Source organism: Gasterosteus aculeatus, chromosome 14, assembly GCF_964276395.1.
Source record: "Gasterosteus aculeatus chromosome 14, fGasAcu3.hap1.1, whole genome shotgun sequence".
Taxonomy (NCBI): domain Eukaryota; kingdom Metazoa; phylum Chordata; class Actinopteri; order Perciformes; family Gasterosteidae; genus Gasterosteus; species Gasterosteus aculeatus.
The window spans coordinates 9,269,931-9,294,924 of record NC_135702.1 but is presented as its reverse complement, the minus strand read 5'-3'; the positions used below and the strand labels follow the sequence as shown (position 1 = coordinate 9,294,924).

General features: G+C 42.7%; 3 protein-coding genes across 12 annotated transcripts in view; 2 read left to right on the top strand and 1 right to left on the bottom strand.

Moving 5' to 3' along the window:
- Positions 1 to 275: 275 nt before the first annotated feature.
- Positions 276 to 5,168, top strand: ak3 (adenylate kinase 3). 2 transcript variants are annotated; one of them, XM_040198459.2, is made up of 5 exons: positions 276 to 509; positions 1,830 to 1,949; positions 2,120 to 2,292; positions 3,325 to 3,443; positions 3,977 to 5,168. In XM_040198459.2, the coding sequence occupies exons 1-5, from the start codon at positions 362 to 364 to the stop codon at positions 4,086 to 4,088; spliced, it is 672 nt and encodes a 223-aa protein (XP_040054393.1). In that variant the 5' UTR covers positions 276 to 361; the 3' UTR covers positions 4,089 to 5,168. The 2 variants fall into 2 exon arrangements, with proteins under 2 accessions (XP_040054393.1, XP_077944047.1); XM_078087921.1 differs by lacking the exon at positions 276 to 509 and adding an exon at positions 1,048 to 1,277.
- A 426-nt stretch (positions 5,169 to 5,594) lies between these two features.
- cdc37l1 (cell division cycle 37-like 1) lies at positions 5,595 to 12,721 on the bottom strand. The gene is made up of 7 exons (XM_040198444.2): positions 12,221 to 12,721; positions 11,261 to 11,560; positions 10,986 to 11,079; positions 10,604 to 10,719; positions 9,807 to 9,929; positions 9,521 to 9,694; positions 5,595 to 8,180 (listed from the first exon to the last, which is right to left on the bottom strand). The coding sequence occupies exons 1-7, from the start codon at positions 12,323 to 12,325 to the stop codon at positions 8,070 to 8,072; spliced, it is 1,023 nt and encodes a 340-aa protein (XP_040054378.2). The 5' UTR covers positions 12,326 to 12,721; the 3' UTR covers positions 5,595 to 8,069.
- A 2,008-nt stretch (positions 12,722 to 14,729) lies between these two features.
- LOC120813874 (uncharacterized) overlaps positions 14,730 to 24,994 on the top strand; it is a 40,840-nt gene continuing 30,575 nt past the window's right edge. For 2 of the 9 annotated variants that reach the window (XR_013452507.1, XR_013452508.1), the window contains exons 1-3: positions 14,731 to 15,083; positions 16,377 to 16,432; positions 16,560 to 16,922. The gene's annotated coding sequence lies outside the window, so the exon portion shown is untranslated. Of the gene's footprint in view, positions 15,084 to 16,376; positions 16,433 to 16,559; positions 16,923 to 17,029; positions 18,803 to 22,156; positions 22,321 to 24,872; positions 24,929 to 24,994 lie in introns of those variants that run through there. The other 7 variants (XR_013452509.1, XR_013452505.1, XM_078087915.1 and 4 more) reach the window with 7 other exon arrangements.

Sequence of the window (24,994 nt, the reverse complement as noted above, 5' to 3'; positions counted from 1 at the left end):
TTCCTGCAATAAATAAACGGCATCTTTGCTGGGGGGGAGTTTGTGAACACGCCTGATAAAGAAAGCTCCTATCGGGTCGTGACGTCAGAGGAGCAGATCCTCACGTGGTCCCGCTGCCACCGAGCAGAAGACACTTCTCGTGTTCTTCCTCCTCCTCCTCTTCCTCGTCTTTCTGCAGGGGGGGGAAACAATCCGAAGCTGGAAAAAAAAGGCGCAGCCACTTTCGGTTGCGCATTTTGGAAAAGCGGGTCTCGCGGGGCCCCGTTTCCCGGTGGAGCATCCGGGGAGGTTTTTGTTAATGGGAAGAATCCGTCTTTTTCTTTGCTAAGTTCTCCGCCTGCGACGCACACTCAACCCAGAGATGGTGCTTCAAAGGGTCTTTCGTGCTGTCATCATGGGACCTCCGGGGTCCGGGAAGGGAACCATGTCCGCACGCATATCCAAAACTTTTGGACTGAAACACATTTCTAGTGGGGACATTTTGAGAGCCAACATCAAAGACCAAACCGGTAAGATAGCGCACCGCGTCCGGCACGTACCGGTGTCCATGTGCTTTAAAACGCGAATCTGCAACTTCAGACGTAAAAATGCACGTCAGAAATGTTATTCTACGTCATTGTCATCTAGGTACCGTTAGAAATAATGTATTATAATGCTTTATAATACATTAAATGTTTCCTGATTCCTTTAACAAAGCAAATACAGATTATTACACACAAACCACACATGCATGTGCATCCATATGTATATTGTGCAAGATAACAGTTTATTTCTTTTCTGACTGATAATTAACCAGTTTGATCTCTTGTCTTGCTGTGAACCTGTGAGCTCATCATCCGAGGTCAAACTAACTCGCAGGGTTTACACGGGTTGCTCTTTCCTGTTTGTACCGAAAACACTTCCCCTGGCTGACACGCTCCTCGAGGCCCGGGCTCCTCTGCATAACCTTGGATGAGGATAAAGACAGGAGTAAAGATAAGGAAGTGTGCACCTTCAGTCGCTGCAGAGGAAGGAGCGAGGTTTTACGGCTTAGGATCAAAGTCCACTGCAGAAGTTGCTAGTTGACTTCCCCCACACACGTCTTTCGAAACTGTCCTTGTGGCTGAACCGGTGGCCTTCCACCTCCCTCGGGGGAAGAAATGCCTGTTTGGGTGTGTGCACTGCAAAGGAAGACCCTCGCGGCGTTCTAAACACACTGCTACCTGCGTGGGTAGCACAGTCCTCCTTAAAACAACGCGCCTGCGTACTCGACACTTTGTTCTGGGTTCCATCTTCATGTACGTTTGATTAACAAAGAAGAAGAACATCCACTCATTCTGCAGTCTGTGCTCGTCACACACGTGACGTGTTATAACATTGTTACATTCTGGTTATTGCCTGCATGTATTTGATGTATTGTTGTTAAATCATAGTAGTATATTAGCACATTCAGGTCATTTCTAAAATTGTCTTCACCTGGATTTATGCACGAATGTCTATTACCCATCATCCTGTTAAAAATGTTCTGCTAAGTAGCTTTATGGCAGAAAAGAATGTTTTCTTGTGCAGTTTGACGGCGTGATGATTAGTGCACCAGTTAATACACGTTCATGTCATCCAGCATGACATATTGTATGTTTGTAAAACCTTTAGTTCTTTATTTGTGATGTTAACTGCTTTACAACCCAGAACGTGTGGAAGAAAGGAATTTCAGTCAATGCTTTTGGCGGGAGATAAAGTCCATATTCAATAATGTGGCGTGTGTCGCATTGCCGATAGAAGGAAGTCAAAGACTTTTGTAAGAGGCAGCGTCTTCTATCTCTGTTCCCCTGTGTGTGCGCGTGTGTCAGAACTCGGCCTGTTGATGAAGTCCTCCATCGATCGGGGTCAGCTGGTACCCGATGACGTCATGTCCCGTCTCATGCTGAGTGACCTGAGGGCCTTGGACCACAGCAGCTGGCTGATTGACGGTACGATCGCTCACATCTGCCGGGCGCCAATTGATAACGAAGCTGTAGCGTCGCCATTGTTTGTTATCCGATGGATTTGTTGATCTTTTTTAAAGTTCAATTTTGATATAGTTAACCATTACGTTCCTTTTCTAACTTTTGCCTTGCTTTACCCTGTCCGTCCCTACCAGGCTTCCCGCGCACGGTGTCCCAGGCAGAAGCTCTGGACGACGCCTTCACTGTGGACACGGTTATCAACCTCAATGTCCCGTTCCAGACCATCAAACAGAGGCTGTCCTCACGCTGGACTCACCTCTCCAGCGGCAGAGTCTACAACGTCGACTTCAACCCCCCTAAAGTCCCTGTAAATACGTCCTCTCACACCGGTTGCTTCTTCAGCTACCTCACTGTCCCTGCAGACAGCAGCACTGCGTCCTCGTGCATGTCGCTTGGAGCTCAGGTTTCTCATTGGTTTCAGAAGATTCCTCTCAGGCAAAACAATTCCATTTTTTTGTGCATTTTGCATCCAGTTTCCATGACGACAACCAGAGCTTTCGGATGAAGTCGACTACTTCATGCTAAACAACGGGCGTTCAGATGTTGCCAAGTCCTTTAGTTATCAGACTATCCCCTTTTACATATTCTTTTAACATTTACATTCATTATAAAATGATCTCTGTTAACTGGCTCAAATAATGACGCATCACGCTTATGACACAGACGCACACAGTACAGTACGGTACCATTTCCCCAAACTGTTGACTGGTACTGCATAACATGCAGGCAGAGATAAGCTCGACAAAGCCCTCCGCCCTCTTCTGTGTAACGGGTGGATGATTCCGAGCTGGCGTGCTCGTGGTCACGTGTTCTCACTGCGTTGGGGTTTTTCAGCAGGTTCCTGCTACATTTCCCGCACAGTCTGCAGGAGCGACACATTTATGGTTAATCATTGGCCTCAGTCGCCTCTCCAACCAGTCCGGTTTGAGAGAGAACGAGGTGACAGAAACAGACGTAGACAAGTACTTAAAAAATACCAGTTTTTCTTCTTCTTCCTTCTACCGGTTATTTGAGAAGCTGTCACTTCAACAGGGAACACGCCTCCACCAGAGAGCAGGACTAAACAATTGAGCTGAGCTCCTGTTGTGCGAGCTCTCTTAGTAAAAAGAAGACGCCGTCGTGATCCTGAAACTCCTGAAATATTAAATGAAACCGTATGACTTCTGCTGGAAAATACACCAGTCAACCCGCAGATGACTTCTTTCATTATTCAGCTTGGCTTTTATCCGCTTTGTCGTCGTCGACCGGTTTGCGTTCTCGTCCCTGAGGCCGTGTCCAACTTGTTGTGGTTTTGAACTAATACCGTCCGCATTAACGGGAGCTCACGTGTTCTCTCCAGGGTTTGGACGATGTGACGGGCGAGACTCTGGTCCAACGGGAGGACGACACACCAGAGACGGTCACGCGGAGACTGAAGGCCTATCAAAACCAGACGGAGCCCGTCTTAGAGTTCTACAGGTAGCACACCTCCACCTGCCACCGTCTGTGTCGACCAGTAGTTTGTAGCAGCAGACGCAGAAATGAAAAAGCAGCAGACGTTGGAAGGCGTCACGTCGTAATAACTCACTGACTGTTACTACTCATTGATGCCTTAATGCTTCAAGTAAGAGGCCAAAGGCCTGTGAACCTTGACCCCAGGCCGTATCTTATCTTCCCTACACAGTCCTCATAGTAACTTACATGATTGAATAATTGCTATAGAGCCAAGAGGACACGCTAATAAGGCCTCAGACCCGGCCTGTACATTCACATCCTCTCTGGAATAATGTCAAAGCTCAGCTGGTGTCCCACTTATTCTAAATACAACATCTGTGAGGCCGTAACTCATTAGGAGAAGAACAGGCTTGTAGCCCACGTGACAAACTAGCGTTCACACTTCTCTGCACATTAAAGGCCGGCAGTCGCTCACGTTCACGTTTTCCTAGTCGCTGTGTGATATTTGAACACTTCAGACAGCGTAAAGTAAAACCGGATCTTCTCATTCCCTCCAGGAGCAAAGGCGTACTAGAGATCTTCTCCGGGACAGAAACCAACAAGATCTGGCCGCACGTGGAGGCTTTCCTCCGCAGAAAAGTCTCCCCCGTCGAGCAGACCGCTGCATAGGGAGCCGGAAGGGAAAGGAGGGGGGGGGGGGGGGGGGGGTCCCATCGAGAGCCACTTTCTGCGACACAAGAGGAGAGCCCCTCGGTGAGGAGAGCCGTCGGTGAGGCGATGCGCGACGACCAAGCCGGAGGCACGTCGAGCGTAAACGTTGGTCGGAGGAGAAGCCGCCGCTGGCGTTAGTGTGGGAGATACTCAGGTGTGCCTACGAGCTTTCACACATTAACTCGCTAAGAGTTTATTTAAAAAAAAAAAAAAAGTGCCTTAAAGCCAGGATGCTTCACCGAATCAAATATCAAGATATCTAACAGTAGAATATTGAATTCTTAATGTTTAGGTTTTGTAGCTGCAATCATGATTTATTTTTTAATACGAGACAGAATATACGAAAGGGAATCGATCCAAGTTGTACAAATTACTGGAAATTCACTTTTGCACTTTTAAGGGCTTTTAACTGCTTCCGAAAAGGGTCACCGATAGCTCAGTGAATGTAGTTTGTAGATTCTTTCCATGAATGTGGACCAGATTGAATAATGTATGAACCACACTTAATTTAAATAGTTTTACATTTTTTTAATCAAACCATCATTCTTTTAATCACGTTCTTACTCGCATTGCCTCTGAAATGCAGTTTCCATTTCAACCAGTCGCTCCTTGTGATTACAATGTAATATAAATGTATGATATTTAATTAATGCCACTTGACCATTTAAAACTTTATTGAAAGAAAAGTGTACGAACTCATAACATTCTAAGCACATTTGGTACGAGGTTGTCTTTTTGTTTGAAGCATCACAAAGTTGATCTGCCCTTCTGTGTCTTTGCACTCGAGTCTTAAGAATGTTTCACTGGGTTTAAAGCAACAGAAATGCCTTTTACATGTAATCTAATGACTCCTGAATTGTACTGTGCAAACGTCTGATACTAAATGATATTATTGTACACCAGAATAACACAAGTCATTTCCCAGTCATTGATTTAATTGGACTAATTTGGATACTTGTGTCCTAAAACAGACAGTTGAAAGAATCCTTCTCCACTGATTGCTTTTATAACATGTGATAAAGAGAATCATGAACAATCTTTTCGGATTCTTTTTCTTTTGTTGGTGCAAACAACATTACCAAACAATGCAAACTGGCAGCAGACGGTTTGTTGGGGATTTTGGTGCATTATTGCTTTCTTATGAAGACCTGACTGTCTTTAACGGCCGGCGATGAGGAGCAGACTAACCAACTCACTTCTTTCTAAACCTGATTACTTGTAAATCGAGCTACTGCAGAGGAATTGGGCCAAACTCAGAAATTACTTGATGCCTGAACAATTATGAGCTAAAACTTTCCCAATCACAGCAAATATTGTATCTGTTTATCATGTAAATCGTCACTGTGTTGATGGATTTATAAACATCTCAGGCTCCTTAAATGATATATGCCAGAGGAACCATGTTGTGCAGTCGTGACTGCGGGTTTATAAACTGTAGCAGTTGAGTTGACATCAAGACAAACATTTAGCACTTGTTTTATATTTGAGTTGTTAAACAGCAGCACAAGAAGACAAATCCTACTATGAACGACAAGTGGATTGTTTTCCTAAAGCTCAAAGCTTCGTGACGGACATTCCTACAGTAAGTCTCTCAATCTTCACTCACACGTTGCGTGATTATTTAGGAATTTGAGACACCAGACACAGGTTTAGTATAACAGCCCCAAGCCAGACACGTAGTTTGCATAGTGGATTAGTAACTTTGGACAGAAAGAAAGAAAGAGAAAAAAAAAAACAAAAAAAAAAAGTACATTTCAAAGCACAACAGCACATTGCTTTACTGCGTACACTACTTTGGTTTATGTTTACACACTTCAGGATGCTGCCGGACACGAGCGCTGTGAAATACAGAATAGTGAATCGGGTGCGCTGCAGCACACAGATGCTCAGTGAAGTCCACACATGCATTGTACTTTAATGCATCACATGGTTAATTTAATCCCTCGGTCTGTAGTAAAATAAAACTGCTCAGGCAGATTTTCACTGATTTGGCCTCTGGGGGGGAAGAGAGAAGGAAAAAAAAAATGTAAAAAAAAGAGAAAAAAAAGACGTCAGCTAACAACGGCCTACAAAAAGGTAAAAGAAAAAAGGGCCTAAAATTCCAAACACACGCTCATCTAAAGCCTGCTTTAAAGTTTGGAAGCCGACAAGAATAAAATGGTGTCAAAATACGGCAGCGGTGAGAACTGTTTAAAATCCTCTGGACCTCGGCAGAGAAATATAAAGTGCAGGACACATTCAGATGCAGAGACTTCCTTTCTGCAGACTAACATACATCACAGATTTCTTCGTGGCAGGGCCGGCTCTACCGCCCCCCCCCCCCCCCCCCATCCCCATCATCATCCCTCCATAGCGGTGCTTTTCACCTCCTTCACAATGAGGAACTTCCACCAGCACGACACAGACTTCCGTCCCGCGCGGCTCTTCTGTGATCCTGTGAGCAAACCGCCCTCACCGCCGGCGTGCGCCGGTCGAGACGAGGCTCTGACCGTGCGAGAGCCCAGACGGGTGACTCACAGGGGGAGGAGCATCAGTCAGTGGATGAATATTCGGCAGCTAAACGAAAACAATCGACACCATCTCGAGATCGAGTTTGTCCCTCTAAAAAAACGCAGCTTGGCCTCACCGCGCGATGAAAGCTGAGACGCCGCGTTGTCTCGCACACTGAGGAAGGCGTGCGCTCATTATTGGTTGCGGCTTTCTTGGTAAGCCGCTTCGGTAAACGGGCAACCGACTTCTGTCACAGAGGAGAATGTGAGCTGATGCAGCAGAGAGAACCACAAAAACCAGCCGCACAAGCTCGACAGATTCTACAGTGATGAGAAAAGCTTTGTGTGCACTGGATCAGTTTGGAACGGTGAAGACAGTAAATACAATTCTGGATTTAAGCTGAATGGCAGATTTGAAAAAGGAGGATGTTGGATTACTCGGCGCTTTAATGGCTCTATTAATCCGCTCCAGGCAACACAGGGAGTACTTTGCTTCAGATGGAAGTTTATCACGTCCTCCGAAGTCGGTTCTGCAAACTGTCTTCTACTCAAAAGCTGTTTTGGAAGCATCTCTGCCTCGTGTAGACAGCTCTGATCCAGCTACCAAACACCTCACTATGTATCGCCTCCTCATAATGAGCCTTCCACTCAGTACATGCGGATCACATGGGAGTCTGACCCAGAGCTCCAAAAGCTTAACGAAAACTAAATAAATTAAACTGGAACTGTGTTTGTACAAGTTCAGACATTACTTCACTAAACACAAAGACACTGCGCTTTGCTCAGTCGCATGCAGCTGACCGGTAAGCTCTTAGTAAATGAATAAAAAGAGATATGAGGTCGTGTATGTTTTTAACGTGTTTGTGTTATTGTGTATGTTTTCAACCGGCGGGTCTGAAACTCTCCGGTAAGGTAACCGAGGTTCCTCTTTCATTCCAGACTCCGCAATCCTTTCTTTTCCTCTCATGATTGAAACTCAATTGTTTTTACAGACCACCTGTATTATACCGAGACTCCAGAGCAACGGATCTGTCAGTTTCGCTTCTCACAATTCGTTTAAGCAGCTAAAAATAAAAAAATAAACGCTCCTCGGACATCAGACTCCGTCAGCCATTCAATTTGGTAGCAAACTGTCCAAAGACTTTTTTTGTGTAATATTCTTTGTGTTGTCGGTTATCATTTTAAATTAGTCTCTTCTTTCTTTAAAAGCAGGGTGGCTTTCTGCACATCTGTTCAGCTGCTGTGAAGAGACCAAGTGGCAGAGAAATGCAGGAAAATAATGTTTGCTGATGGAAAACATTTGTCAAAGACTGATCCCGTCTCATTAGATTCCTGCTTTTGCGCTGCTCCTTTCAGCCGCGTCCGCCGAGTAAAAAGGGCTTAAAACTCGGGGTGTTCCTAAATGGGAAGGTGGTGGTGGAGGGAAAGCTGGGTCTGGATCCCACAACCACTAGGTGGTCTCCATCATGAGTATATCGTCTGTAGCATCGTCCTTTGTCCACCTTCCTGTATTTGTCCACATTCCAGCCTCTAAACGGAGCTTCACAGGATATTCTGCCACCTAGTGGAGGGAGAAGATCAGAGAGCTTTCATAGCAGAGGAACGTCATGCACATTTAAATGTAGGTTTAAAATCAGGCTGCAGAGAGGCGGGCAGGCGGGGGGCAATCTACTATTGTTAAAGGATTCTGATAGTTATGTAACTACTTTCTGCCTTTTGAACATTTAAAGCCCAAACAGTGAACTGAAACTAGACATCTGGTCATGAACTCAAGAAACAACACCTGCCTTTCTTTGCAAGAACACATGTGTCATGTGTGAATTCTCGTCCAAATCACCCCTCAGAAACTATGAGCTCGGAAGGAGACGATACGGGTCGCTACGAGAATAAAGAACAGCCAAAATTCAAAAGCAGAAGAGACAGGATTTGCTTTCAACAGGCCCGGTCACATTCCTGGGTGGCCATCTTTTCCCTCTGGGAGGAGGATGATTAGTAGAGGTTTGGCAGCTAGTCAGGATTTGGGGCCAACAGAGGGGAGGAGGCCTCATTCTCGTTTCCACAACCATAAAAGGCTTCAAGCAACTAAAGGTCAAGTTTAGTACAAAAGCATGTGAAGTCTTTCTCGTCTATTATTGGAGAGGTGTAACGTTTCCTTTATGAATGGTGGAGTGTGTGAAGCACACTGATGATCCCACTGATGATCTAGCAAACAGAACCATGATCTAATAATGCTAATACTTAACGGTCGGGGAGTTTCTGAGTTACCCGAGCTGCTGACGTGATGATTAGTGGGAGGAGACCAAGACGGAGCGTAGAGGTCAGCACTTTATTGTTTGGATTGGAAAACGTATATGCAATTATGCGCATAACATGATTGAAACAAAAACAGAAAAAGCTATCTTAATACTATATCAACCCAAGAAATTAAACAATAATATTTAAGAATAACTAAATAGTAGCTCCCACGCACAGCTTATGAAAACTATCCCCCGTGTAACAGTCTCAAGATTACACTGCAGTGGAATTGATGATGGCCACCAAGATGAATTGATCTGATATTTTCCTGTGCGCTACAGTCAGGTTCTTAAAGTTTTAACTTGGGACGCCTAATGACACTACCAAGGAGCACATCCGACTGAGTCCAGTAGAACTAAAAACCAAAAACGAAAGTCCGCTTGGCGTCAGCGATCACCAGCGACATCAGCTCAGGGTCCTGGTTGCGGCTATAACCAACTTTCCCCAGCGGCTGCATGTGTATTTCATGTGAAACTATTTCATTCAAGAAATATATGAATAAGAAAAAAAATGATTGAGCCGTTGCACTAACGTGCAGCTCAATGGGGCCACCTGACAGCCGCGTGGAGTCACTGCAACCGCCTATGAAAGAGGGGGAGCACTTACTGGAGGCAAAGAGTCCGAGGCTCCTTTGGGGCCGAGCTTGTAGTTTGTGCCGGTGTGCTGCTGTTCCCCATGGTTGGTCGTATCACCTCTAGACTTGAGTGCGTATTCCTTCACTCGATGTTTGAAGGCCTCGAGCTCTGCATGGAAGACTTCCAAGTAGACATCTTGACCTTCCTACGAAGCAACCAAGGTGACACTGTGTACGTCACCTTCAACATATTGAGAGCAATAGAGACACTGGGGGGTGAAGTACAGTCACAGTAATAATTGGATGCTTTTGTCTTACTTTGGCTTTGTGGAAGAACTGTCTGAAGCAGCCTCGAGGATCCTGCTGAGAGTTGGACGCCATCTCCAGGATGAACTGCATGACTACAGCTTGGTGCGCCACCTGCTCCATCAGTGCTTGTTTCTACAGGACAGAAACGCATTTCTAAAGTCGGGTATCACGTCACTCGGCATCCGTAATTAGTGAATTCTGACAGCTAAGCAGAATGTGATGTGAGCTTACAGACACTTTTGAGTGTTTTATTGTGGCAACGTTTTGGAGGCATCCTACCCATAATGTCAGATTTCTAAAAGACAGATTAGCACTGACAGCACTATTCTGTATCTATAACACGTTCATATCATGTGACACTTCATATTGTTTGAATTTGCATTAGTTTAAAATGAATACCCACGTTTGGGACTTTCAAAGCAGGGAGGATATTTCTTTATTTGGAAGGGTAATACTCTGTTGGCAGAAGGGAGTTTATACTTTAACAAGCAAACAGCTGTATTTTGATGTTAGCAGGTGACAGTTCATAGTAGAAGGCTTGCGGCTCCATGTTTACGTGACCAGCTGAGAGGAACTGCACAGAACGAGTTGATCTTAACGGTGTAACATGCCACCTATTATGGCTGTGGGTGGCTCTTATGACTTTTTGGCTCTTATGACTTTTGTTTTCTTGACAGTTTCTGTAAAAGAAACTGTCAAGAGTTCTCGCCCTCAGAGGCATTAAGCACATCAGACTGACTAAACATATTGTAGATGAATTGTTCCGATAGTAAAACAAACCCCAGCCTGATCTTTCAGCGACTTACTTCTTCTTGCTGCAGCCTCATGCACCACAGAATTAAATAGTTGGCCGTTTCATCACATATGAGCTGAGGCATGTCTGCAAGGAACCGCTGGCTGTCGTCCCATCTCCGCAACATACCTGTGGAACGGATGAAAAACAGGTTGACATTCTCTCAAGACATAAACAATAACCTGGATTTTGCATGTTTATATAAAATCAACAACATTAGTTTAGTGGTGTTGAATTCATCAAATTGGCATCAGAAAAATACATATGTGAGATTTCAGTAAAGCTGGAAAAGAAATTCCACCTTAATCTGCAACAATCTTTAAGAAAGGTGTTGAGCAACCAAGTGAAACAAACATATGAAACCAAATAGTCTTAACATTAGCCTGAGGGCTTACCAAAATGCCTGAGCTCTTGGTCAAACTTTTGGATAAACGTCATGCTCTTGTCCTGATCCCTTTCCACCGTTTCATTTGGGGAATTGATGATACTCTGGAAGAGAGAGAAGACATCGATTGATAACGTTGATAACGTTATTAAATGAAAAGTACACAGTAGGTAGACACAGTTGAGTAAGAACAAATGATTCAGTGAGCACAACACTTCTCATGTCAGCTCCAAGATGCATAAACAGATCACTTAAATGTGAAAAAAAGCCCAACTGTTTCCTCACCTTATCAAACACATCCCAACTTCTGACAGCTCCGAGCACAGGACCGCGGTTGGGCCCCTGGCATCCCAGCATGCTCTCCTTGCGGCGCCACTCCTCCTCGTTGTGCGTGAGCTCCGTGGGGCAAGCCAGAGTCCGAGCGCGTTCCTGCTCCAGGGACTCAGAGCTGTGGACGCCCAGCGAGCAAAGCTGATCCTGGGCCTCCGCCAGTCTCCAGCTGGAGACGATGGACGCTTTTACACAGCGGTGCTGGCTCTGGCAAAGTGTCGCCGTGGCGCAGTCACAAAAGTGCGATGACGGTGACTGAGGAGAGGAAAGTGGAAGAACAACAGAAAAGATTAGGACTTTGAGAGTAAATGAATATGCGGTCAGGGACTCAAGTAAGTGGCTCGGCTTAGAGATGTAACACTCTCACTATGACTCACACACTCAAAATAAAGCCATGTGTCTTAGAAGCCAAGCAGCTGTATTTAGCACAGGGTGGGGCGAGGGGGGTAAAAATAAAAGATAACGGCCATCATCATCCATTCATCAACAGACACAGCCGTCAGTTAGTGTCCCACAATAGCAACGACTGGGGAGAGGAGAATGACACAGCAAATAACACGCGTGTAGCGGACATGAGGGGACAGTGGGGGTTTGCATTAAGGGTCAGTATTCCCTTCAACAGGCAGCCTGGGCACTGAGGTCGGGCATCGCCACAGTTATTGGCAGTTTAATGTGATCATTTAGCCGGACAATGCAACAGCAAAAGGTAGAAACAGACGCAGGCATCTCACACGGTTGAAAAACAGACGCGAGGCCGTAAGGTGCTTAACGTTACAGCCAAGCGATCGAGGTAAACATGAAGTCACTCCCCGATCCCCCGAGCAGGGTTAGCTTGCTAGTTAGCGTGCTTTAAATAACGTTACGTTAACGTCCCCAACGACCTGACCCCCAGCACAAACTAAGCTAACTAATTACCTGTCGGGGAGGATAAACACCACCCAACGCCTCCCCCGAAGAAGCTGTGTCGATGTTCGACTCTTCATCGCGGTAAGCTGGGGCTCCGTCACCCAGCCACTCCATCGCTGCTAACCAGCTAGCTAACGGGCTAGCTCTGCTCGGGCTCCAGCTAGCTTAATGCTAGCCGTGTTGGAGGCAGCTCAATGGTGCTGCCTGAGGTCACCGGTCTGACAAAGTTATGTGTGGCTCCAAATACCAGACCGGAGGGGTCAGCAGAGCACCGCAGAGCCGGCGGGGGAACGTGGTGCACCGAGTTTAGGTTCTGTTAGCTGCATTGCTAGCTACACCAACAGCTAACACTGAGTGCCCCAAGTTACCCGGCTGCGTGTTTTAAGAGGCGTATGACACGCTGATCACGTGATAAACAACTTGGTCCACGTGACACGAACTCGCCTATTTCAGCATCAAAAACAACTTAATTGCTCTGTTTTGCCGTTTTCTTTTACCTCGACAATTAATGGTATATATTTATAGACATAAAATAAAAAGTGTCTTAAAACTCCAATCAGCCTCTTCACTTGTATTAATTCAATAAGTCACAGAGTGATGAAAACCATCCTCAACAATACAAATGTATCACATGAAGGTAAATGTTAGGAGAGAAGCACAAATTAAGTACACGTAGCATACAAGGTACACACACTTATCAGTATTCTGTAAATACAGCGAACTCTTTTATTTCATATGACCACTGAAGAAGACAAGTGCTTAGTTTTAACCTTCTATAAGACCAAACTTTTAAAAGTAATATAATCAGCCATATTACAGGCAGCATGGTCTGCTCTGTATTTTTTACTTAGGCTTAAACTAGTTATTATAAGAGGTATAAAGTCATCCTTATTGACACATTAACATGTAAAGGTGTTTTTGTTTTTTTATATTTTACTCTGTGCATTCATTAAGACTGTAAAACACAAGACACATGAGACAAGTACGGAGAAGTGACAGCAGGTCTGCGTTAAGAGGAGACGTCCAGGTGCAGGTGGACACCTGGTAGGTGTGACGTGAGGCCTCAGAGGCCTTGAAGGGGACTTTCCCCCTCTGTGCCTCTGTGGGGACATTCCTGAATCTGCCGACTCTCTGGGACAATAAGAAGGACAGTTTGAGGGGAGAACAGAGTTGGTGAAAATGTGTTGGAGTGACCGGAGACGGAGACGCTGTAGATTAAGATCTGACTCAGGCGCAGATATGATTAGTGACGATTGAAAAGTTCTCTGAGGTTTTGAAAAATGTTAAGGACAGACATTATGAGACATGGACACATCTAACAGCTTAGGGACCAATGGGTGTCTATCAGGGAGCAGGACGTACATGTTCAACTAGAAGACGATACCTGTTCAATCCACCGGGGGGCGACACGTGATTATACTTCTAACTGCTGTCAATCAACCAGGTTCTCTTTACTTGCACTACTGCAGTAGTTCCCACACTGTTTCTGTCAGAGCCCCTTTGAGGATACAGACCCACTGTAACATTGATTGAAACATAAAAGAAGAACAGTCGTTAAAATGATGAAAAGGGGTTAAACCATTTACTGCTTTTTAAACCATCAGCATTAAACACCACCATAAGAGCTTTTTACCTTTTTGCATGTGGGTCCATTAAACTATTATAATTTACATAAAAAAATAAATGTGCGTAGTCGTACTGTCAAGATCACATCCACACATAAAGATTCCTTTTAACTTTACAATTTAAAAGTCCTATTAATTTACTGAAGAAGGTCTATGTTGTTATTATTAACAATACATTCACATCCATTGCAGGTCACAGACAAGTTACAGACAGGGACACTGCAGACAGTCCTAATGGTCGTCAAGCACTTGCCCTTTTGCCCGGAATGAGAAAAGTGCCCTTTCTGCTGGTGCCTCATTTTTTCTTCATTCATCAACATTTAAGAACAAAAATGATTCTCTCTCCCATCAATTCCCTGCCAACTCGGACGTTTCCTAAAAAATAAACAAACAAAAAAAATTTAGTGTAAAGCTGCTTATGCTTCAATTGTAAACAGTGAAGCAAACAGTAAACATCTTCCAAGAGATGCACCAAGGAGGATGCTCCCGTGAAGCTCCTTTAATTTATTCAGACCAGAGTTTTGATAAGTATTGAGTTAGAATATATTTTGATTATTTAACATATTATTTTGTTATACAATATGGCCTTGTTTTGCATGTTTTTGCCTGATATTCATTTATTTATTCAATTTGATAATTTGAGTTACAAGAGAATCAAACAAAAAAAATGAATAAGCTGGAAAATAATGTGTTTCTTTCTTTCTTCATTATTATTATTATTATTATATACATAAATAATTTGGATGAGTGGGGATGGGGGGGTGGTTTTGGTTTTAGCACCTGCCCCCCAAAATGTCTGTCCACGTGCCTGCAGACAACAGTTCATTAACTCATAAGAGAAGCCTGTGGACGCATTTAAGTGAATGTAGTTTTGAATGTTGAAATTGAAGCTCAGAACAGCGCTTAACGTATTTTAACATTTAACGTTTTTCTAACCGTTACTTGTTTTTACTGCTCCCCAAATGAGGAAGTGGACTACTTTCACACCTCAGCGGAAGCACAGTTTTGGGTGCCATTGGGGCTTCAACCAAACCGCACAATGTGTGGTTCGGTCTAAAGTTTTGTGAGTGCGCTCATTCCCGAAGGAGGAAACACTTCCACACGCTTCACGAGTGGAAACAAAGACCAGGAAGGATCCTCGTCCGGGAATTTAATTCTTAACTCTGTAAATGGATTGGAATGAAACTGACTGACTGAGGAGTTTACTTGTTGAAGAGCTTCAGTTCACATCACTCAAGACGTCCATGGTAAAGAGAGAATGACTTAATGTTGGTGTTTATTATGTGATGATTCGTGGATTATTAAGGATATTTACGGTTGATCTCTTTTTTGTTGATTAAATAGAATTAAACTGTAAAAACATGCAATTTATTGTTTACAGGTCAAAATATAACCTGATCCATCGAAAAATAAAACAGCTGTATTATTTAGTTAATATTCATCTTAATAATCATTTTGTTAATATTCATCTTAATATTCTCAACGCGCACCTTTGCGCAATCAGACTTTGATGAGCGCTCCCGTTTACTCCATGAGGGTTTAGTTTAGTTTATTATGAGATCGATGAGTGTTTGAGGCTCTCAGGCAGACATCTTAGGCCTTTATGAAGCTTTTCTGTATGTGAATTACGCACAGTGCGTTCGTCTGCACGATAGGGCTGTCCGGGGACGGGGTTCACCGGGTTCAGGCAAACTAGAGTCCGTCTGCACGGGGTCTCATAATTACACTCTAAATAAAACGCATCATAAATGATCGTAGTTCACATGGTCCAATACTCAAGACATTTGCCTCAATCGGCTGTCTTGCATTCAGTTGCTCATCTACTACCTGACAGGAGAAAAAACTCCCCAAAAACCCTGTTTGGGAGAAATCCATAAATCCATGAATAATTCCGTCCCCAGGTTTTAACATTACATCGTGACAGGATGTTAATGTGTACAGTGTTTATATGATTTACATGACTATAAATTATGTTTGATTCTTATTGCATTCACTTCATCTAACATGCTAATGTAATAACTAATATCCTACATCACACAAACTACAATTCTAGACTAAACATTTCTACTTGTACTATAATTTCTATCACTTTGTGTGCACTACACAATCTAGAGTTAATATTACCTACTTTAATCAGTTGTATCAGTAATCAGTTGTATAAAGTTTTACCTCTTTTCTTTTAGTGTATCTTAGTTGTAAAACGCAGGTACGCTTTACTTTAAACATGTGGTGAAATCGACCCAAACAAACATTGTGCAAATACATTTATTGAGCCGATTCTATAGTTTTTTTTATAGTGTGACAATTTTTTTTAAGTAAAGCTTAGCTTCCCTGAATAAGTAATGGCTATGAGTGAAACATCTTCAGGAAAACCAGCTTTACTTTGTGGTTGTAGTTCTCAGGGAGGTCGTCATTAGCATCAACGCTTTGTGTGTTTGTAACAAGCCGATGAGAAACACAAAAGAGCATCACGATGTAAAGACACACTGTAGATTGTTGATGTGATATTTGAGCCTCTTCTCCTCTGTCTCCTCTCAAAGGGAGGAGATGATCTGCAGGATCCTGGTGATCTTCATCCTGACCTCCTGTTTCTGTGGTGAGTTCAGTTTGTGTTTGTGAAGCATCAGCACACACTCCTCAGAAACATCTGGAGATGGAGTCTAAAGGCTCCATGTTGAAGCTGTCAGTTTGTCACCTCCTCCTCTCCTTCTCTGTCTCCTCAGCAGGGTCATTTGTAGTGAATGTGACACAGAGCTGGTATCATGCAGAGGAGAACCACAACATCTCACTGGAATGGATGTTCCCCACCAGCACGGACCACTCCCCCAACTCCCTTTATATCTCCTGTGAGATGATAAATCCTGATGGACCCGCAGGCCTGTTTCATCTATATGAAGGTGTCGAGGTCCCAGAGTTTCAGGATAAACGCTTTGCAGGACGAGTCCAGTGGGACAAAGACGTCCTCATAGAAGGACGACTCAGACTTCACATCTCCAGACTCCAGACTAATGACGCGGGGCTGTACTCATGTTCTGTGTTCACAAGTTATGGGAGGAACTATAAGGAATGTCTACTCAATGTCACTGGTAGGTTCATTAAGTTAAACTTACTCAACATGTTTCAGCAGCTTTATTCAGATGAATAAACCTTTTTCTTTACATTAATAAAACAGATTTGTTGGGTCTCTTTGCAGCAGTGAAGAATCGGCCGGAACCTGAGACAACGAGTGATACGAGTCTGAGAGGAGATCCTCGAGGAAGGATCGGCCTCTGCTGTGCACTGGGACCAGCAGCTCTACTGGTTGTTTATTCATTTTCTCTCTGCATTGCCAAAAATATTAGTGATCAGCAGAACAAACAATACATCAGAACCACAATTGAAGTTATTGATCCTTTAAGCGTTTGCACAAAAACAGTCTGATGTTTTCTGACTGAAGTCCAGCTGAGACACATCTGGATCTTTGGATGTCTCCTGTGTGTCTCACGGATCAACAGCAGCATAAAGGTATCCGTGGACCTCTACAGAGACAATTGTGACTCAAGGAGCCCAGCTGGTGAACACTGTGTATTAGTTTAGTTTCATCAGGACCAAACTGATTCACCTTCTGGTACTTCTGACATCAGCTTATCAATGTAAGTCAATGGTGACATGAAGTGTCACGGCGACGGTGGGTGGAAAGTCCAATCAGAGGATCAACGGTCTGGTCCCAGGCCCTGCTTACCAGTGTGTTAATGTGCCCTTGGGCAAGACTCTTAACTCCAGCATTGCTCCTTTCTCTGTGACCACATCGAGTGAATACACTGGGTTGTTGGTTCTAATCCTGGCTGCTTTATTATGACTTTCTACTTATAGCACTTTTACAGTTTAGCTTTCCTGAAGAATTTATATTTTCCTCATTGTTGTTGTTCTGGTTCTGTAAGTCACTTTACTCTTACTGTGTGTTTTTTAACCCATGGAGACAATCCATGATTAATTTCTCGCAGCTGAGGCCAATTGCCTTCACCTGGCACCGTTCCTGAGCCACTCCCCCTTTCTTTCCCCTCTGCAGCTGAGCCAAAACTATGCTAGCCACCAGTCTGCTAACTACATCCTTTACGGAGTCTCACATTTTAGGTTTCATAGCACAATACCGCTATTATTAAAACAAAGATCAAATCAATTCAAAGATTATAAGGCTACATTTTTATTTGCACTTTATTTAATTTGAAACGTATTATTTTGAATGTATGTATTTTATTGACCAATGCTATTTTCTCTGTATATGCTGCCCTTAGGGTCCATTTTTAAAAAACACATCTCTTTCCATTGTTTTGCTGATGATGTACAAATTTACTTGCCTGTAAAAAACAATAAGAAGGACACTATCAAGCCGCTTTTAAACTGCTTGAGTGATCTCAAAGTATGGATGGATCCGAATTTTCTGTCTTAATGACAATAAGACCCAGGTTGTTGTGTTTGGACGTGCTGAACATCTCAGTGCCTGTGTAGATACTCTCAGTATTTTAGGCTCCCAAATTCGTCCATACCAGAAATCTGGGAGTGATTTTTGATCGTGCTTTTAAACTTGACAGATTAGTTCTGTTGTCAAAACTAGCTTCGTCCAGCTGAGACTCCTGGCTAAAGTCAAGGCCTACCTGCTACGCAAAGACTTTGAGAGAGTCATACATGCATTAATTCCGTCCCGCTTAGACTACTGCAACTCACTGTATGTTGTGTTGGATCAGTCATCCCTTCGCTTGCAGTTAGTCCAGAACGCAGCAGCTCGTCTTTTGACCAGGACTAAAAAACACGACCACATTACATCGGCTTTGGCCACCCTCCACTGGCTTCCTGTTTGTTTCAGGATTGAATTTAACATTGTGCTCTGTCTGTGTTTTATTGTATCGCTGCTTTTCGAGCTTGTTAAGCACTTTGGTCAACAGAGGTTGTTTTTAAATGTGCTATATAAATACAACTTGAACTTGAACTTGCCCCTTTTCAAATTATTATTATATTAACGTTATCTCTTCCATGAATTGTTAGGTAGGGTTTTTTATGCAGGTTTACACACAGATAAGAAACATCGAAAATAAATGTCCTTTTTATTTAGTCATTGAATGCAAATCCAACCTAGAATGATATCAATTAGTTAATCAGTGGTGTGGAGACTGTTTACGCTCTCCTGTGAACAAACAATGAGAACATGTTAAGGACAGACATTACAGACATGATGGGACACATCTAACAGCTTAGGGACCAATGGGTGTCTATCAGGGAGCAGGACGTAGATGTTCAACAAGACGATACCTGTTCAATCCACCGGGGGGCGACACGTGATTATGCTTCTAACTGCTGTCAACCAACCAGGTTCTCTTTACTTGCACTACTGCAGTAGTTCCCACACTGTTTCTGTCAGAGCCCCTTTGAGGATACAGACCCACTGTAACATTGATTGAAACATAAAAGAAAAAGTCGTTTAAATGCTGAAAAGGGGTTAAACAATTCAGTGTTTTTTAAACCATCAGCATTAAACACCAGAGCTTTTTGCCTTTTTGCATATGGGTCCATTAAACTATTACAATTTACATTAAATAAATAAATGTGCGTCCACTGTCAAGATCACATCCACACACAAAGATTCCTTTTACCTTTACAATTTAAAAGTCCTATTCCTTTACTGAAGAATGTATATGGTGTTATTATTAACAATACATTCACATCCATTGCAGGTCGCAGACAAGTTACAGACAGGGACACTGCAGACAGTCCTCTAATGGTCCTCAAGCACCTGCCCTTTTGCCCCTTCTGCAGGTTTCTCATTTTTTCTTCATTCATCAACATTTAAGAACAAAAATTATTTTCTCATCAATTTCCTGCAAATGTGTTTATGTACCAGACGGGGCATTTGTTTGTATGTTTTTGCCTGATATTCATTCAATTTGATAATTTGAGTTAGTTTGTTAACAAAAATAAATATATAAGCTGAAAAATATTGTGTTTATTTATTATTATTATATACATAAATAATTTGGATGAGTGGGGTTTGGTTTTGGTTTTAGCACCTGCCCCCCAAAATGTCTGCCTGCAGACAACAGTTCATTAACTCATATATATGGCCCCCTTGCGTGTCCCTTGCGTAAAGTCTATGATAAATAAATAAATAAATAGACGTGACTCTCTGGGGAGGTATTCCAGAAAGCGGGTTATGTGAAAACTCAGAGTAAGTTAACCCTAAGATCAGGGAAACTCTGAGTTATCCGTTCCAGATAGAGAGGTAACTGAAACTCAATAGAGAGGTAACTGAGTCAATCACCGTGGTAACAGACTCTGTGAACATAACCTGCTCGCTGGCAGGTTTACTATGAGAAACACAGTTTCTACCAGTCTCCCCCCCCCCCACATAAAGAAAGCTGGTAGACATGGATTGCCCATTCCTACCAAATCCAATTGACATCGAAGACGTCATGATTCGAAATGCTTTACGTCGCGAGAGACTCTTCCGACCCAGATTAGACGTTTTATCATTTCCAGAGGAATTTCTGTTGGAACGCTACAGCTTTTCCTCACAAGGTGTCATTTATCTCACTAACATTCTCCGGCCGTATATCACCAACCTCACACCGCGGACGTGCACTCACATTAGAGCAAATCTTGTGCATCGCATGTTTTTTTGCAAATGGTAGTTTTCTTTACAACATCGGGGATGTGATCAGTTTGTAGAGCTGTGAGGAAAGTTCCCCTCGCGCTGAAGCGCCGGTTACTCGTGATGGTGGTGTTTCCCGGACACAAACCTCTTACAACCATCAAAGAGGAATTCTACAGGATTGCAGGTGACTGATGTAGAAATCATATATTATATATTTTTTAATTTTGATGTACATTCTGCTGCGACCTCAGAAGCTTGATTAGCTGTGATTTTGCAGGGCTTCCAAATGTGATAGGATGCATAGATGGGACACATATTTCTATTACTGCGCCTGCACTCGATGAGGGGGACTATGAATAGAAAATCCTTTCACACAAAAGCAAAGTATGAAGAACAAAATTAATATTTCAAATAAAAATCATTATTTCTATTGTCAATATTGTGACTATATTTTCAATTCATTTTTCCAACTCATTTGATAAATAAAAGTGACTTTTCATGGAAAACACAAAATTGTCTGGGTGACCCCAAACTTTTGAACGGTAGTGTATATTTTAGTTTTATTTTTTTTAAAGAAGTGTATACTTGCATCTGATGTAGTAACTTGTGTCCTGGGGGGTGACAGGTTCAGAGCTTCCCCCAGGGATACCTTCAGCCACCGGGCGACCACTGTTTAGGCTGAGGGCCAGCTCCTCAGCCTCTGTCAGAGGTGGTGGAGGTGGCCCTCCACCTGTTTTTCGGGCCTCTGCCTTCTTTCTGTTGGCCGAGCAGAACTCAATGTTTCTTTGTTTTTTTAATTAGTATTTTAATGAATGTTGGTGTAGGCTACAGCGTCATATTTTAAATGACTTTGATAGGAGACACTTACAATTTTTTATTTTATACCTAAGTGGGGTATTAAGTGAAAACAGTTTAAAAGCAACATTTTATTAGGGGTTTAATTTACTATTTCAAGTAGCCACTGAATTAATATTTACTTTGTTTAATAGCCTAAGTCAATTTAAAAAATGAATTAAAATTAAAGTGAGGTGCAATCATAGCCTAGCAATATATGCCATACCTTTTTGAATTATGTTTTTATATTTCATTTTTAGCTGCTTCCAGGTCCTTTTTTCCCCTGTTGGATTGCACCTAAATGAAAATCAGATTACATTCCTACTTATATTCATAACTATAGGCTGCGACGATCTTACGGTTAAATGGTATGTCAATGGAATAGTACATTCAAACGCGTTGACTCGGGCAGCGATTTTTCCCCACGCAGTCTCTCTCTCCTTCGCTGCTGCAGCTGTATTACATTTGCGGCGAAATATATGCTCATACTCGCCGTAGGCCTGCAGAAGGACCTCCAACTCCATCGCAGTGAAATAGCTTGCTCTTTTATTTACTGTTGTCATGGTGACTCGTGCTATCGGAGCTCCATTGATGATGGCTTTTGATAATCGTCATGCACGCGCTTAACTCAAGGTGAACATACTCCGAGTCGATTGAACTAACGCAGATCAGCTCTTCTGGAACCGGATACTCAGAGTTTCCCGTCTACTCGGAGTTCAGGGATAGACTCAGAGTTTGTTAAACCTCCTTTGTGGAATACCCCCTAGGTCGTCTTCAACAAAAACACGTTACTCCGCCTGTTGTTCTGGCGGTGAATTGCTCTGCAACACACGCGGAAGCATGAATTGAAACGAGTGCGTCGACGCAACGACGCAGACGCATGCGCCGGCCTTTACACGTGGAAACAGATCGAGGATCCTCGTCCGGGAGTGTTTAATTCTTAACTCTAAATGGATTAAAATGAAACTCGCTGACTGAGGAGTTTACTTGTTGAAGAGCTTCAGTTCTCACTCAAGACGTCCATGGTAAAGAGAGAATGACTTATGATTATATTTACATTTATTATGAGAGGATTCGTGGATCACCAAATAAATTTGCGGGTAATCTTTTTTTGTTAATTAAATATAATTCAACTGTAAAAATATGCAATTTATTCTTTACAGTCAGAATATAATCTGATCCACTATAACCTAAAGCAGCTGTATTATTTAGTAAAGAGTAATTTTGTGTGTGTTCCCTGTGTGATATTAATTATAAATGTTGGTAGATGTTCACATCGTGCTTCTTTGAGGACAATAAGAAGATGTTGTGTTGTAAGAAACACGAGGTCTGAACAGCCAGAGACTATTTATTACATTAAGTACACAAATGAATTCTCTCCACAAGTGAGTCTCAATAAAAGAGAAAGAAGCGTTAATTTAAGATAAACATTTTAAAAAGAAAATAGAACATGCGTGACTAACTACCATCCGGGAGGTCAGTGTAAAATAGTAAACACCTAATAGTCACACAAATCAGCAGAATTCCACCTCAAACGAATCAGAGCAAATAAAATGTCTAAAACTCACACAAAACAAAAGCACAATAAGATGGCTGCTCCATATTTTACAGCAGGAAGCGTGTTACGCACGTACAGCACCCCGTGAGGGGAGGGGAACGTACACCGCGCTGCCAAGAACCCCAGAAGGCCAGAGACCGGGTGTGGGCGCAAGTAATCACACCAACACCGATGGGTTTGGTTTAAACAGGCTAGCACGTGCCAGTTTAATAATAATAATAAATAACAATAATAAATAACAATAATAATAATAATAATAATAATAATAATAATAATAATAAACAATAGAGGGAAATGGGAGGACGGCTGAGCTGATCCAAAACAAAGAAATTAGCAAAACCCCCACCCCTTACCTGTCCCAACGTCCTACACAAAACACCTATTTACTCTGGCGCTCGAGCAAGGCGCCCTAACCAAAAATACAGGGGGTGGATCGCTCAGATCTAACCTGGTGTGTATAACAGGAGATATCCCTACGGGTGATGTATGCCCAGGGCGTCTTTCCTAACACTCCCAAGTGCTTTCCGTTCTCCCTGGGAAGGACACACGAAATACAAATGATTAACACTTTCAATAATCCAAAACACTCCACCATGTACAACCAATTTCACAAGAGCACCCCAAACACAACCTTACACCCTGCCTGAGAGATCTGGACTGAACAACCAGAAACACATAAATACAGCTGATGGGACGAAATGTCTTCTAATTGAAGACAATTAGCTCCACCTGAGGAGGGTTAACACACACAGCAGAGACATGTACACACACACACACACACACACACACACACACACACACACACACACAGAACACAGACAAGACCGGGGGTCGTAACAAAGCGCCACACGAGAATCAAACATAAAGGCCCAACTGACTTAATAAAAACACTAAGATAAGATAATAAAAAAACAGTGGGTGTCTAATGTGTTTAAAACAAAAACACATTTATATTCAAAGAAAACATTTACAAAATATTTCATGCATTCAAGCAGAACGTCTGTTCGGCTTCATCATGATCCCTTCCCCCAGTTCACTGTAAACAAATTTTGGAAGGTAATTATTACCCATGCAAATCGTTTACATTTTATTGTTGTATTAGTCAGCAAACAAAATGTTTCAACAGTCACAACTGCAGCCTAATAAAATATTTTGAAGTAAAGCTTACCGTCCCTGAATAAGTAATTGTTAATAAGTCATGTTGTTCAATTTTTAATAACAATTATTGGGTATTAAGTGCTTACAATCTAAAGTATATTTTATGTGGCAAGCCCATGCGTGGGTTTCCACGTCACTGCTCACGAACACAAGCCGGCCTCTGCGTAGTTCAACAGTTTATTCAGAGTAAATTGATCGTGTAGGAGGATAAGCTCAACACCACGTCACCGTGTCCAAGTCGTTCTCGTAGTCTTCTTCTACCACGTGGTACACAAACGGGTCCTCTTCCAACGCAGTTCGGTACATGGGAGAGGTTAATCCAGTTAATCTTACACTCTTCTTTTTTTCTTCTCTCTCTACTACGTCTCACTTGGTCTTGCTTTACTTTAAATGTGGTGAAATCTCCCCAAACAAACATTGCAAAGCAAATTGTTACCTCAGTTATTGAGTAGATTCTATAGGTTGTTTTTTACAGTGATGGAACAGGTGATTGGACTAACTGTCAATGCCAAGCCTGATAAATGTATTAGTTAAATGGTTAACTAATGATATTCAGTATTAAAGTCATGTTATAATATAATGATGAATCCACACTGTGACTTAAAACCCGTTGATTTTGTGTTGTTTGGAAGTCTGGAATTTAACTGCAGTTTATTCTTATGAGAGACTATGAGTGAAACATCTTCAGGGAAACCAGCTTTACTTTGTGGTTGTAGTTCTCAGGGAGGTCGTCATTAGCATCAACGCTTTGTGTGTTTGTAACAAGCTGATGAGAAACACAAAAGAGCATCACAATGTAAAGACACACTGTAGATTGTTGATGTGATATTTGAGCCTCTTCTCCTCTGTCTCCTCTCACAGGGAGGAGATGATCTGCAGGATCCTGGTGATCTTCATCCTGACCTCCTGTGTCTGTGGTGAGTTCAGTCTGTGTTTGTGAAGCATCAGCACACACTCCTCAGAAACATCTGGAGATGGAGTCT